This window comes from Eulemur rufifrons, chromosome 30, assembly GCF_041146395.1.
Source record: "Eulemur rufifrons isolate Redbay chromosome 30, OSU_ERuf_1, whole genome shotgun sequence".
Classification (NCBI taxonomy): Eukaryota; Metazoa; Chordata; class Mammalia; order Primates; family Lemuridae; genus Eulemur; species Eulemur rufifrons.
In genome coordinates this window covers 131,490,198-131,504,491 of record NC_091012.1, presented here as the reverse complement: position 1 = coordinate 131,504,491, position 14,294 = coordinate 131,490,198, and the positions used below count along the sequence as shown (strand labels likewise).

General features: G+C 44.0%; 2 protein-coding genes across 6 annotated transcripts in view; one reads left to right on the top strand and one right to left on the bottom strand.

Annotated features, from left to right (window-relative positions):
- CTPS2 (CTP synthase 2) overlaps positions 1–14,294 on the bottom strand; it is a 97,738-nt gene that overhangs the window by 36,511 nt on the left and 46,933 nt on the right. The window lies entirely within an intron of this gene.
- S100G (S100 calcium binding protein G) lies at positions 10,236–13,591 on the top strand. Its single transcript, XM_069463035.1, has 2 exons — positions 10,236–10,370; positions 13,487–13,591. Exons 1-2 carry the CDS (start codon positions 10,236–10,238, stop codon positions 13,589–13,591), a joined length of 240 nt encoding a protein of 79 aa, XP_069319136.1.

The window sequence follows — 14,294 nt, the reverse complement described above, 5'->3', positions numbered from 1 at the left end:
CGTCCTGAGCCCTGGTTCCTTCAGTTCCTCAAATGCATCCTCTTTCCTCCCGCCATGAGGACTTGGCACTGCTGTGCCCTCTGCCTGGAACATCTCCTCCCACTCCCCTGCCCTCTTTTCCTAAATGAAACCATCCTTAACCCCGAGATCTCAGCTCAAACTATCCAACTCCAGCGACTCTGGAGCTGGTATTTCTGGGAGCCGTAGCCCAGTGGGGTTCCTCTGTCTCTACCCTTGCAGAACCAGGCTCTTCCCAACGGCTATCCGGCGAGTGCTTTGTGTGCAAAACTGTCCATCTCTGAGAGCTGGAGCAGCTTTATCTTTGATCACTCCAGAGAAATTAATGAACAGGTGACTTTTATGAAAAGCCTCTTCTCGTATTGTAATTCATGTTTTCTCAGTTCTGCTTGCTCTGATCTCATGGTTTGTGCCATCTTTTTTTTTTAAGTTGTTAGAACACACTACACTTGGGTGAGTGTCAGTCTGTTCTTTTTTTTTTTTTTGTAGAGACAGGGTCTCACCGTGTTGTCCAAGCTGGTCTCAAACTTCAGGCCTCAAGTGATCCTCCCACTTTGGCCTCCCAACGTATTGAGATTACAGGCGTGAGGCACCGCACCCGGCCAGAGTCAACCTGTTATAATGATTACAATTCTGCTCAAGCTTCTCTCTCATAAAACCTTTCTTTTGTTGTTTTTTTCCACACCCTAAATGCCACATAGTGCTACATAGGAATCTGTGACAACTGAAATTTCCTGAACTAAAAGTTTTCCAAGAAAACGTCTGATGTTATCAGTGCCCCAGAAGAACTTTCAAAGCTATCTGAACCCGGTGTCCCAAGGTCTCTCCAAGAGTCACTTTCAAAGCTATCTGAACCCGGTGTCCCAAGGTCTCTCCAAGAGTCACCTCAGGGAAGGGGTGGAGAAAAAACTCAATAACCTCCCTTGTTAGATGGAGTGATCAATTCTGAAGTACTCTTGGCCCTAGCATCTCTTCCCTATCTTTTTTGCTTGGCTAATTGTGGCTAGTTAAGTATTACCGGAGTGACGTGAAATAGGGCATTAGTTTCTAGTTAATGAAGCTGAGCTGGCCCCTCTGGGTATCTTCTAGCAAAGGGCAGATAAGACTGCACTACCTGCCACATATTTATAAGAAGTCCTGGCCGGGCGCGGTGGCTCACGCCTGTAATCCTAGCACTCTGGGAGGCCGAGGCGGGTGGATCGCTCAAGGTCAGCAGTTCGAGACCAGCCTGAGCGAGACCCCGTCTCTACTAAAAATAGAAAGACATTATATGGACAACTAAAAATCTATATAGAAAAAATTAGCCGGGCATAGTGGCGCATGCCTGTAGTCCCAGCTACTCGGGAGGCTGAGGCAGTAGGATCGCTTAAGCCGAGGAGTCTGAGGTTGCTGTGAGCTAAGCTGACGCCACGGCACTCACTCTAGCCTGGGCAACAAAGTGAGACTCTGTCTCAACAAAAAAAAAAAAAAAAAAAAAAAAAAGAAGTCCTAAGTATATTCAAAGCCTCAACTTCCACTCACGTTTACGATAACCTGAATCATCTAGGCAGACTACAGCAATAACCCTTCTGGGTTTCTTGTTAGAAGTGCACTATGGGCCGGGAGCGCTGGCTCGTGCCTGTAATCCTAGCACTCTGGGAGGCTGAGGCAGGCGGATCACTTGAGGTCAGGAGTTCGAGACCAGCCTGAGCAAGAGTGAGACCCTGTCTACTAAAACTAAAAAAAAATTAGCCGGGCATGGTGGCATGCGCCTGTAGTCCCAGCTATCAGGGAGGCTGAGGCAGGAGGATCACTTGAGCCCAGGAGTTGAGTTTGCAGTGAGCTATGATGACGCCACTGCACTCCAGACAGGGTGAGAGAGCGAGACTCTGTCAAGAAAAGAAAAGAAAAGAAAAGAAACGAAACGAAACGAAACGAAACGAAACGTAACGTACTATGACTCTTCAGTCCACCCTTCCTTACTGTGCTGGGTCCAACCACCCAGGAAGAGTCTATACATATAGTTTGTTCAGTTACCAGAAAGTTCGGTATTCAAGAAATGTTCTGATATGAACCATTGAGACTAGAGTAAAATTACCCAACCAAGAACAGGAACCTACCGTACTGCTTACTTGGGATGAACTTGACCAGAAAATATTTACAAAATTAAAGTGTAGGGGCGAGGAGGGAGAGAAGGAAAATACAGTGGGCACAAGGGCTGCAAAGAGCATTACATACTCCTCCAACAAAGGGGAGGGAGTCTGAAAAGGCTAGAAAGAACAATAGAAGAATATGATTTAGAAACATGGTGGTAAATACCAGGACAAAGAGCTAGAAGTATTGAGGGTAGAAGAGAGGGGCTGAGGATTACTGACTTTTTCATTATAGGCTTTTCAGAACTGTTGGCTTTTTCAACTTTGTACATAGTGTTATAGTAATGAAAATACAAGTTTAAGGCACCAAGAGTGAAATGTAGTATTTAGGCCTTATACTAGGGTATTAGTTCACATTATCCCTGCCGTTTTCAGAAGTAGTAAATCCAACCTGCTCCTAGAATGGTGGCATAGGAAGAAATCCCAAGGTGTAACAGCCACTGTGATCCTCTGATTAAAACGTGCTAGCACAGGAACCAGTGGAGAGGGCAAAAAATGTCAGAGAAGAGGTAGTGAGCAGGTGGAAGTAGGTCTCCCCACCAAATGATGCCCTGAATGTCAGTGTGAAAGCAGAAAAGTAGAGCGAGAATTGGCAGGACAGTTATCGAAGGAGGGCGGGAACGGAAGGGCTCCCTCGGGGCCTGGCTTAGGAGGCCTCATCTGGGAATGCCCATTGCACACTCAGGCGAAGAACAACACGGCCGGGCACGAGCTGATAGAATTCTATCAGGAAGGGGAAGTTTGGGCTAAGGCAGAGAACACAGTGCCTTTCTGCCCAAGCCTGGCGCACCAGCTGCCTTGAACATCCTACAAGCTCTAAAGATGACAGTTGGCTGCCTCTTGGGTTATAAGCAACCTGATTCAGCACCAAACATCAACAAAAATGTCTTTGTTCCTTGTATTCCTTCCACAAAGAGCCTGAGAGACATCAAAGTTGCAAACATATTTTATCATTACCGGAATGGTTAAAGAAAAGAACCTCAGGCCGGGTGCGGTGGCTCACACCTGTAATCCTAGCACTCTGGGAGGCCGAGGCGGGCAGATTGTTTTGAGCTCAGGAGTTCGAGACCAGCCTGAGCAAGAGTGAGACCCTGTCTCCACTAAAAAATACAAAGAAATTATCTGGACAGCTAAAAATATATAGAAAAAATTAACTGGGCATGGTGGCACATGCCTGTAGTCCCAGCTACTTGGGAGGCTGAGGCAGAAGGATTGCTTGAGCCCAGGAGTTTGAGGTTGCTGTGAGCTGGGCTGACGCCATGGCACTCTAGCCTGGGCAACACAGGAAGACTCTGTCTTAAAAAAAAAAAAAAAAAAAAAAAAGAACCTCAAATATGCTTTAGATTTAACCCCTACATTTCCAAAATACCCTCAATTTTGCATTTAAAAGGAAAACAAGTCTTGCAAAAGGATTGCCTTGGCCCCCTCTAATTTAGCCTAAATATTGGCTGTCATCTGATCCTCGGATCTGTCCTTTCTTGGAACTAAGCCATATAGCCTAAGAAAAATTTTAAAAAGTATCAATAAGTGAAAAAGCTTTAGGAGATGTAAAAGCACTATATAAGGATAAATAATGGCAATAATTAACCTTTATCTATATTTTCTGCAGCCCACGATAAAAGTGTAATGAGTTCAAGACTTTCCTGTGTCCCAGGTGCCTTAAACAACAAAGTCTAGGGAAGTTAGCTTCTCTTACCAACAAAATTTCTAAATGGCAGTGTATATGGGACCTACCTTAGCCCTGGTAAGACTGGCTTCCACCACGTTCCTTGCCTTTGAATATTTCCCCTGGGGACAGTGGGAAAGCCCAGCCAACCCCCCAGCAGACCATTTCCAGTCTCTTAGGCAACACACACAGAGATTCTCTGAAACATTCCAGTGTGTTCCTCAAGTATTCCTTATAAGGATTCCCCAACCTGTTACTTTCCTACTGCCCATTAGGTTCTGTATTCATTTGTTTTCAAGCTTGACTCTGATTTTGATTCTTTGTGATTCTGCATATTCCAGCTGTGCATAAAGTATGAAGCAGCTTTCTATCAGTGCTATGTTCCCTGATGCTGGGTGGCACTGCTAGCTTCAGCAGCCTCTGTCACTGCAAATCAAACCTAAACTCCTCTGAGTGGCTCTCAGGTCCCACCCCATGCAGGGGCCCAGCCTAGCTGAGCTCCTTATGTGTTCTAACCTGTGGTTTCTATCTCTGCTAAACGGGACCACTGCCAATGGCTTTTCCATTCTGCTCCCTGTCAGCTGCTACACACAGACCATCTCTTCTCTATTTTTCCCAAGATGCCTTCTCCCTCCATTCCTTGACAGTTCATGCCCTAGGGCCACCCTCCAGTTCCTCTTGTTGCCCCATAATTAACACCCTTGTTATGCCCACCCTACCAAATAAATGACCTATACATTGTCAATCCATTTTCAGTTAGACTCTGTAGGAGGCTGAATAACGCCCCCCAAAGATGTCCACAGACTAGTCCCCAGAGCCTATGAATCTGTTACCTTACATGACAAAAGGGACTTTGTAGATATGATTAAATAAAGGCTCTTGAGATGGGAAGGTTACCCTGGGTTATCGGGGCAGGCCCAGTGTAACCACCAGGGCCCTTGAAAGAGGGAGGCAGGAAGGTCAGGGTCAGGGATGTGATGACAAAACAGAGATCAGAGAGATTGGAAGATTCTACCCAACTGGCTTTGAAGATGGAGGAGGGGGCCATGTGCAGGCTGCCTCTAGAAGCTGGAGAAAGCAAGGAAACGGATTCTCCCCTGGAGCCTCCAGAATATGTTTGTGTTATTTCAAGCCACCGTGCTCGGGGTAACTTGTTACAGCAGCAATAGGGATCTAATACAGTCCTGTAGTGCATACAGCTTTAACCCCCTCTAGTATTTCTCAAGTGCGTCTCCTCTCAAAAACTACACGGAAGTCCCCTCAAGCACAAGGATTAGATCTTTTTCTTCTCTATCTCCACCAAAGTTCGGCACAGTGTCAAGTTCAGATCAAGTGCTCAATAATGCAATCTCCTAGTGTTTTTAAGTTTATCAAAAACTAACAGAGGAGACTAAAGGACAGGATGGTGGGCTGGAGAGTAGCAAAGGGGTGTCTGAGACACCCATGGAGTGTCCCAAGCTGCAGGCAGGTCACTTCAGCAGACAGGAAGGGAGGGGCAGCGCCTTGCTTGGAGGCCAAGCGCACGCTGTGCCCAGGCCTGCCTCTAACCTGAAACAGGACCTTTACTTCCCCGTTTCTGGCTTCCAACCTGCTCTGCTGTGCCACAAAGCAGCATGAGGATGGAATCTGTAACAAGGAAAACATTTTGCATCCTGTAAGTATGTATGTATTTTCTGGTCTTTTAAGTGTGGGTTTTTTTGTTTTGTTTTTTGGGGGTTTTTTTTGTTCTTTGTTTTGTTTTGTCCCAACAGTAAAAGAACGCTGCTAGGGGAGAATATGTCCCCCATATTGGAAGCTTAATCCTCAATGCAACACAGCTGAGAGGTGGGACCTTTAGGAGGTGATTAGGTCATGAGGGTTCTGCCCTCATGAATGAATTAATGCTGTTACTGTAGGAGTGGGGCCTTATAAAGGAAGAGTTCGGCCCCCTTCCCTCTCTCCTGCTCGTGTGATGCCTTCTGCCATATGATGACATAGCAAGAAGGCCCTCGCCAGATGCCAGCACATTGATCTTGGACTTCCCAGCCTCCAGAACTGTGAGAAATAAATTTTTCTTGATAAATTACCCAGTCTCAAGTATTGTGTTATAGCAGCACAGAATGAACTAAGACAAAGGCCTATATCACTTTCATCAGAAAAAGACCATTCTTATACCTCCAGATGTAAATATAACACTTCATTTTTTTCCTACCCGTGGACCTCATTCTAACATAGAACTGTCCTCCTCAGAGGAGATCTAGTCCTGGGAGGGGGCATGTGGCATGGTGGGTGATCTTGAGTCCCAGCTCTACCACTAACCAGCAACATGACCTTGAGCAGAGCCTTAGACATCTCCACAGACCAGGGGTAACAAAAGCATCCACTTCATATAGTTGCCACAAAGGTTTCCTGAGGTCGTAGGAGTCAGCCACCAAGGCAGCACACTGCCCACAGGAAAAATAAGCCCTCCATGAGCGTGGCTATGATCAGGAGGCTTCTGGGAACTCAACCACTGAGGGCAAGCACAGGCAGGCCCAGGAGATGGTGAGACTCACAGCCCAGACAAGGACTGGAAATGAACTTTGAGGGTTCAGGGAAGGCAGGCACCAAGTAAGGGGACAAATAAGCTGTGCCCTTTAGGGACAGCTGCATTTTAGTATTCAGGACCTCTTTTATACTTCAGAATCGAAAATAATAAAAACTCATGGATAGCATTTCACCCCCGTTATTTTTTTTTTTTTGGAGACAGAGTCTTGCTCTATTGCCCGGGCTAGAGTGCCGTGGCGTCAGCTTAGCTCACAGCAACCTCAAACTCCTGGGCTCAAGCAATCCTTCTGCCTCAGCCTCCCAAGTAGCTGGGACTACAGGCATGCACCACCATGCCCAGCTAATTTTTTCTATATAATTTTGGTTGTACAGATAATTTCTTTCTATTTTTAGTAGAGATGGGATCTCACTCTTGTTCAGGCTGGTCTCGAACTCCTGACCTTGAGCTATCCTCCTGCCTCGGCCTCCCAGAGTGCTAGGATTACAGGAGTGAGCCACCACGCCCGGCCCCCCATTTTGTTTTTCAGGCAATGGGTACTAACACTGTTCCCTCTCCCCTAAGATGCTTGTCAAGACACTTTGTGTTAGCGACTTTAAGCAGAATATCCCAGCCATGGAAGCCTGTGGTGCCCAGAGCTTTTAAAATAAGTTACTCCTGGCTTCCCGAGGAAAATATTAAGTCTGTCCAAAGATCAAGCAATTGAACAGCAAGCTGATGAATAATAACCTTTGCCTCTCCATTTTTCTATTACCAACCTTGTGCCTGTAATTTTTCCCCCTTCCTTAGTTTCAAAATGCACTCTTGTGAACACACCCGATATTTATCATTTGTCTCCATATATTTTTAGTTAATGTTTCATGAGAATATCTACTGGTGGATTTTGTGTTTCTGACTGCAGGTTTACCCTCACGCTTTTGAGTCTATGGGCAAAGAGAAAAATAAGAGATAAGAGATGTGACTGGGGGAGGTGAGCAAGCAAAAACTTGAGAAGTCCCACGGGCTGTTTTTCAAGTTCTGCTGACATTTGCAAAAAGCATAAGTTCTGATGACATGCAGCCTTGGGCCCGTTCTAATCAGAGGTTGTCCCTTGAAACAAGAGATCTGTAGTCTACAAGACTATTAACCAATACTGCTTCAAAAGTTTTTCTTAGAGATAATTGTTATATATGCATACACCATGTATGTTGTGTGTTATATATGTCTTATAAGGGACATGTCATCTGTCATAGAATATACAGTTATTAAGATTATATATGGTTACTAAAATCATTTCTTCAATACTGATGCAAGAAATATAGTAACCATGTCATCGATTTTAGCTCACAAGTGGTAATTTGAGAGAACAGATGATTTAAGATGCTAGTTCGACAACTGGGGAGATTTGAATTATGGGCTATCATAATGGCCTTGTGGTTATGTAGGAGAGTGTCCTTGTCCTTAGGAGATAGATGGTAAGGTGTTTAGCAGGGACGCATCTGGACGTCCACAACTGACTCTCAAATGGTTCAGGGGTGGGGAAAGCTGTCTCTGTCCAGAGAAAGAGACAACAAATGTGGAAATGTCAGCAATTAGTGAATCTAGTCAAAAGGTGAATTGGTGTTCATTGTACTGTTCTTGCCACTTTTCTGTAGATTTGAAATATTTTTAAAAGATGTTAAAAAAGAGTTCTTGTTATGATTATGCACAAAAGCCTACTTCCTCCCAGGAAAACAGAACCCATGTGTAAAAACACTGGAAATTTTCTAAAATCTTGATTAAAATGCATTGCCAAAATCAGAATATTTTTGTACAAAATCTTACAACTAAGAATAAAATGCTTGTCTTCACTCCAACCATGAAGTTGATACATATTCTATATTGGTGCATACCAAAGTCAAGTAATCTGTAATAAAAAAAGAATAATATATACAAGACAACGAAGACACATAAAATGATAAATGCTTAGGATTGGTGGGAAGCTTTTAAGGAATTCTATAAGATTTCACATTTGTTCTCCACTGTAAATAAGGCTCTAGAATTTAGAGTTGAAAAGCATCAGGGAGAAATGCAGTCCAACAGTTAAATCCTCAGATTGTAGGTGATATAATGCAGGGTCAGAGAAAATTCTACAAGTGTGGAAGTGTACAAGTGTTTAAAAGCTGTTAAGTGCTTTTAAAATCGATCTGGAACCCCGTCCTGTGAGTTATAATCAGCATTAGATCAATGTCCCCTGGAAATGTCCAGCTTATTTCATGGAACTCTTTCCAGTAGAAATCAATTTAGTCTCCAAGTTTAAATCATGGCAGTTCCAAAAATTTTGAAGTATTTCCAATTGAATAAGAGTAAAGTTGAGTGTTTTCACAAGTTTTTTGAATGATTAACAAAATGTATTTGGTAAGGAAAAGGATAATGAGAGATAAAAAGCAGACATGAGAACAACAAATTATGAAAAGGTTGAAACATGACATTACTCAGTAATCTTGCTTTGCCAACTGAAACCACAAATTATTGTGTGTCTTCTTCCCACTTCTTCAACCTGCTTCTGAAGTGAGACTTCCATTCATTCATTAATGTATTCAAACATTTAAGAACCTAATATGTACAAGACGTGAGAAGGACTTCAATAGCCATATTGCAATTTTTTAAACTATGCAATATTGTCCTTTTGTGACAGTATTTTTTTCTGGATATGAAGAAAGTTATTTTTTCAAGCCTAAATACGAAACTAAATTGAAAATAATCCTCCATATCTAAGCTTTATGAAATGTGAACTGTGAGCAAATATCATAATTCCACATTGGAGGGAAAACATAATCTAAGGGGGAAAAAAAATCCAAGCTTACTCTTGGGACTCTGAACCATTAAGCAACTGTTGAGGTGGCCCTTTATTGCATCTTGCCCTTAATTATGAGGTTCATGCAGTCTTAAGCTTGGGTTTCAAAAATCATTAATAATTACCCTTAAATGGACAACAAAAGGAAAATGTCATAATCAGGGTGGTGTGTCTGTAAAGATTATAAAAGTCTCATGATCCTGCTCAGCTCTTCATGCTATTTGATCCTTCTAGCTGCCTCACTGCCGGGCCACCAGGTCAGTGTGATTTTAGTACTACCTAGAGCTCCTTCTGCTTGAATTAACATAACACTCTGCTTCCTTTTAGAATAGTGTGAAAGAAGATGGTCTGGGAAAAAGGTGGGCTTATGCCATCTAAAGGTATTCGCTATCACGTAGAAGCTAGAAGCTGTGGTCAGGTATTGTTCAACACCACAGCTAAGGCCGGGCGTAGTGGCTCACGCCTGTAATCCTAGCACTCTGGGAGGCCAAGTCGGGAGGATCGCTTCAGCTCAGGAGTTTGAGACCAGCCTGAGCAAGAGCAAGACACTGTCTGTACCAAAAATAGGAAAAAAATTAGCCGGGCGTGGTGACGTGAGCCTGTAGTCCCAGGTACGCAGGAGGATGAGGCAGGACGATCACTTGAGCCCAGGAGTTTGAGGTTGCTGTGAGCTAGACTGACGCCACGGCACTCTAGCCCAGGCAACAAAGTGAGACTCTGTCTCAAAAATAAATAAATAAATAAATAACCACAGCCTACAGAGTGCAGAGAGTGCAGACCAGGTACATAAAAAGTGAAGAAGGTCAGGTCATTAATGACTAATAAAAATGTATGACTGCAGGGACTATCCCCTAACAGATCACCCCAAGAACAGACATTTAACGTACTAAGAAGATTTATTTTACTGGAGCCATTCCCACCCTCAGCCTCTCTTCTCTTCCCCTCTCTTTTCCTTGTTCTCCCACATCTATGCCAAGAAATGGCCCAATAACCCTAAGATCCCCCTGACAACTCTCAGCATGAAACTCCACTTCCGCTTTTTGGTAAGTTTATTTTCTTCCCAATTTACAGGACGCCAGAATGAGTACTAAAAAGTCCCCTGAAGAACTGAAGAGCATGTTTGAAAAATACGCAGCCAAAGAAGGTGATCCCGACCAGTTGTCAAAGGATGAGCTGAAGCTATTGATGCAGGCTGAATTCCCCACCTTACTCAAAGTGAGTGCACCTGTGCAGAGCCCGCTGGGCCAGACCTCTTGGTGGAAGGGGAGGGAGAAGAGGGCAGAGGCTCAGGGTGGGAATGGCTTCGTGGGGGGCATTGCTTGAGAGGGCACTCCTGAAGGAGGACTTTCTTCCCCTCAAGTCAGGCCACCTTTCAGAAGGCAAGCTCCCAGAAAGCAAGGGCCAGGCCTTCTAGTCCACCCCCAGCCTTGGCACCTCCTGGATTAGCCATAGTAAATGGAAGCGCAGCCAAGCTATGCCTGGAAGACCCGAAAGTTGCCATGCAAACCCACTAAAGGCCTTCAGCCTGGATTCAGTACCTCTGTGCCAGGCTTTAGGAAAACAAAGAGGACTGCCCACTAATGTTAGTTGGCCTTGGACGTACTTCATTTTTATATGTAAAAATCCCTCAACAAGACCAACACTTACCGGGGCTCAGTGGATGGAAAATCACCAAGAGCAAACATGAGGAATAAGCGGTTTTTGGCTAAAATGCCTTGATGGGATTCTTGCTGAAGGCAGGCCAGGGAGATAAAATATAGAGGGTGATCAGATACTAGGGGTGGAGGATTTGTGCTAAACTGACATAGCAGGATTCCTGCTCAAACTGGATTCTACAAGGACAAAGAGAGAAACCCAAGGATGGGCCTAGTTAAGCAGGGAGCTGCCCACAGGAGCCTGACTAAAGTTTTGGTCAAAGGAGAAGAGATTTTGTCACTTTGCAGCTAAAAACCATCTTCACTGTGGAAGCAACTGAAAAGCTGTTACATCTGAATAAGTCACTGTTTAGCTCTAATTCCAGAAGAAGAAAGCATTTGCTTCAAGTATCCCTGCTTTCCAGATTTTGACCAGAAATATTCTTTCTGCCACTATGGCAGGTGAGACTTGTGTTTTTAATACTAGAAAGAAAAAAATCTGAATTTAATGACCTTATAATCTGATATTTCCTCATTTTTTATAGTTGAAATATAAAAGAACTTTTAAAAACAGTTAAAGGCACTAGCAGAAAAAGGTACTTTTTAATTAAAAAGAAAAACAAAAGTTTAAGAAATTTTAAATTCTTAAAAAACTCTTAAATTTTCCAAAAGGAAGAAAAATAATAATCTAAGGAAAACGTAAGAAATCTATTCAAACAAGTTGTTTTAAACGGTAAGACTTGGTAAACTTTTCTATATTTTATGTATTTCCTACAAAAAGCACATAAGACTTTATAATTTGGAAAACGGTAGGAAGACTAGCAGTAAGTTTTGAAACGGTAAGTTTTGAAAGTATACTTACAAAGTCATGTGACTAATGATAGTTCCACAAGAACTACTAAGATTTTCCAGCTATGCTCTGTTTATATATCATCATCGCCTTGTATGGTCTAGAATCTAGTAAACACATCAAGAAAACAGTGCTTTGTGTTTATAAAACAGATGCTGAATAACAACTAACAGTTTGGTCTTGTGATCATAGCAAAGTGTCAAGTGTCTTTGCAGGAATCTTAGGGTTTAAAATGCATCTTGCCATGGAGATCTGTTGCACAACAATGTGAATATACTTAGCACTACTGAAGTGTACACTTAAAAACTGATTAAGATGGTAAATTTAATGGTATGGGCCGGGCCCGGTGGCTCACGCCTGTAATCCTAGCACTCTGGGAGGCCGAGGTGGGTGGATCGCTCGAGGTCAGGAGTTCGAGACCAGCCTGAGCAAGAGTGAGACCCCGTCTCTACTAAAAATAGAAAGAAATTATATGGACAACTAAAATATATATATACAAAAAATTAGCCGGGCATGGTGGCGCATGCCTGTAGTCCCAGCTACTCGGGAGGCTGAGGCAGTAGGATCGCTTAAGCCCAGGAGTTTGAGGTTGCTGTGAGCTAGGCTGACGCCACGGCACTCACTCTAGCCCGGGCAACAGAGTGAGACTCTGTCTCAAAAAAAAGAAAAAAAAAAAAAATTTAATGGTATGTGTTTTTTACCACAATTTATACATACATACATATACAATCCAATTTGAAGCTGACATAAACTAAACGGTTATTTCAATAGGTTTCCTAAGTACTATTTTGCTGCAGATAGACTCCTATCTGAAAGTCCACGTGGCAATGGCTTTAAGACTTGAGTTTTATTAAGAGACAAAATTTAAGTATGCTTAAGACACAACAGAAATATCGGTAATCAAAAAAATTGAAACATGATCTCATGCAACATCTCAAGCAGTGTGGTTCTCCAAGCATGGTCCTAGACCAGCAGCAATGGCACCACCTCGGAACCTGTTAAAAATACAGATTCTCAGGCCCCACCCCAGGCCCAGTGAATCAGAAACTCTGGAGGTATAGCCAGCAATCTGTATTTACTAAGGTCAACAAGCCCATCTGGTGATTCTAATGCAAGCTAAAGTGCGGTGGGAGCCACTGATCCAAAGTCATTTTGCATAGCCTGGGATATGGGAAAAACTGGGGTGGTGGCTAGTTAAGGGGTTTGGCTCTGGAGCCAATGTTTGGACCCCGAGCCCTCTGCTAACCAGCTGAAGGACCAGGAGCAAGTCACTCGCTATCTCTGAGCCTCAGTTTCCTCACCTGTAAAGTGGATCTCCCCCACAGGGTGGCTGGAAGGATCACAGAGCCCGTCTAAAGGCCTTGGCACAGTGCTGGCCAGCAAAGAGCCCTCACTGCCTGGGGACTCGGGTAATATGCTGGCCCCAGACCTGGAGCCAGAGATAAAACCAGCTCCCAGGAAAACCTTGGGGCAGGGGTCCTCAACTGTTTGTGGGCCGTGGGTCCCTCGGCAGCCCGGTGGAGCCCACAGAGCCCCTCTAAGAAGAATATTTTTAGAGGCATAAAGAAAAAGACATAAGATCATATAAGAAACCAATTACATTATACATTATATTAAAATAATGAACGTGTGATATAGGAAAAAGCAAGGTGGCCAGTTCGGTGACATGAAGCAATAGTACAGCTGAAGCTGGTTTGTCCCCCTCTAACTATCAGTTGCACGTGACTGGAAGCTCAAGCTGCCTTCCTGCAGTGCACACTCGGGGCCTCTAATTGCAGAGACTGTGCAGCAGTAGCTGATTCATTTTTTCTCTCCTCCCCTATCCCATCCTTTTTGTCTAAAACCAGGGTCCAAACACCCTAGATGACCTGTTTCAAGAACTGGACAAGAATGGAGATGGAGAAGTTAGTTTTGAAGAATTCCAACTGTTTGTAAAGAAGATATGCCAGTGAAGGAAAAAACGAAACAGTATTCCTACGCACCGAAGGAAGCGCGCCTGGGCCGAGCCCTAGCCTACGTGGCATCCCCAGTGTCTCTGGTTTAATTCTTTGCAATTATAATGATCTGGCTGTGAGGCCCAATTATTGCTAATAAAGAAATTCTTAGGCATGTCTCACCTTGTCAAGTGCTGACCTTCATAACTTAATAGATGTGAAAGTAACCTTAATGCGATTCATCTAATTCTACAGATTTAAAAAGAAAAAGGAGGGCCAAGGCCGGGCCCAGTGCCTCATGCCTGTAATCCTAGCACTCTGGGAGGCCCAGGTGGGAGAATTGCTTGAGGTGAGGAGTTCAAGACCAGCCTGAGCAAGAGCAAGACCCCGTGTCTACTAAAATAGAAAAAAAGCCAGGAGTCATAGTGCGCGTCTGCAGTCCCAGCTACTCGGGAGGCTGAGGCAGGAGGATCGCTTGAGGCCAGAAGTTAGAGGTTGCTGTGAGCTATGATCACGCCACTGCACTCTAGCCAGGGCAACAGAGTGAGACTGTCTCAAAACAAAGATGACAGAAAGACCCAGGGCCCTCCCAGCTCTGGCATCCCAATGTATGGGGCTCTCAGGCTCTGAGGAAACAGCCCTCAAGTTCCACTTGCTGAGTCCAGCAGGGGGGTGAGGAGGGTGGGGAGTATTGAAGAGGGAGCACAGAGGAGGGAGGGTA

What these genes read in the sequence shown, in the direction of transcription:
- S100G (XM_069463035.1), top strand. Translation starts at nt 10,236, where the DNA reads ATGAGTACTAAAAAGTCCCCTGAAGAACTGAAGAGCATGTTTGAAAAA. An exon ending in AATTCCCCACCTTACTCAAA is followed by an intron (nt 10,371 to 13,486) that starts GTGAGTGCACCT and finishes GTCTAAAACCAG; the next exon opens with GGTCCAAACACCCTAGATGA.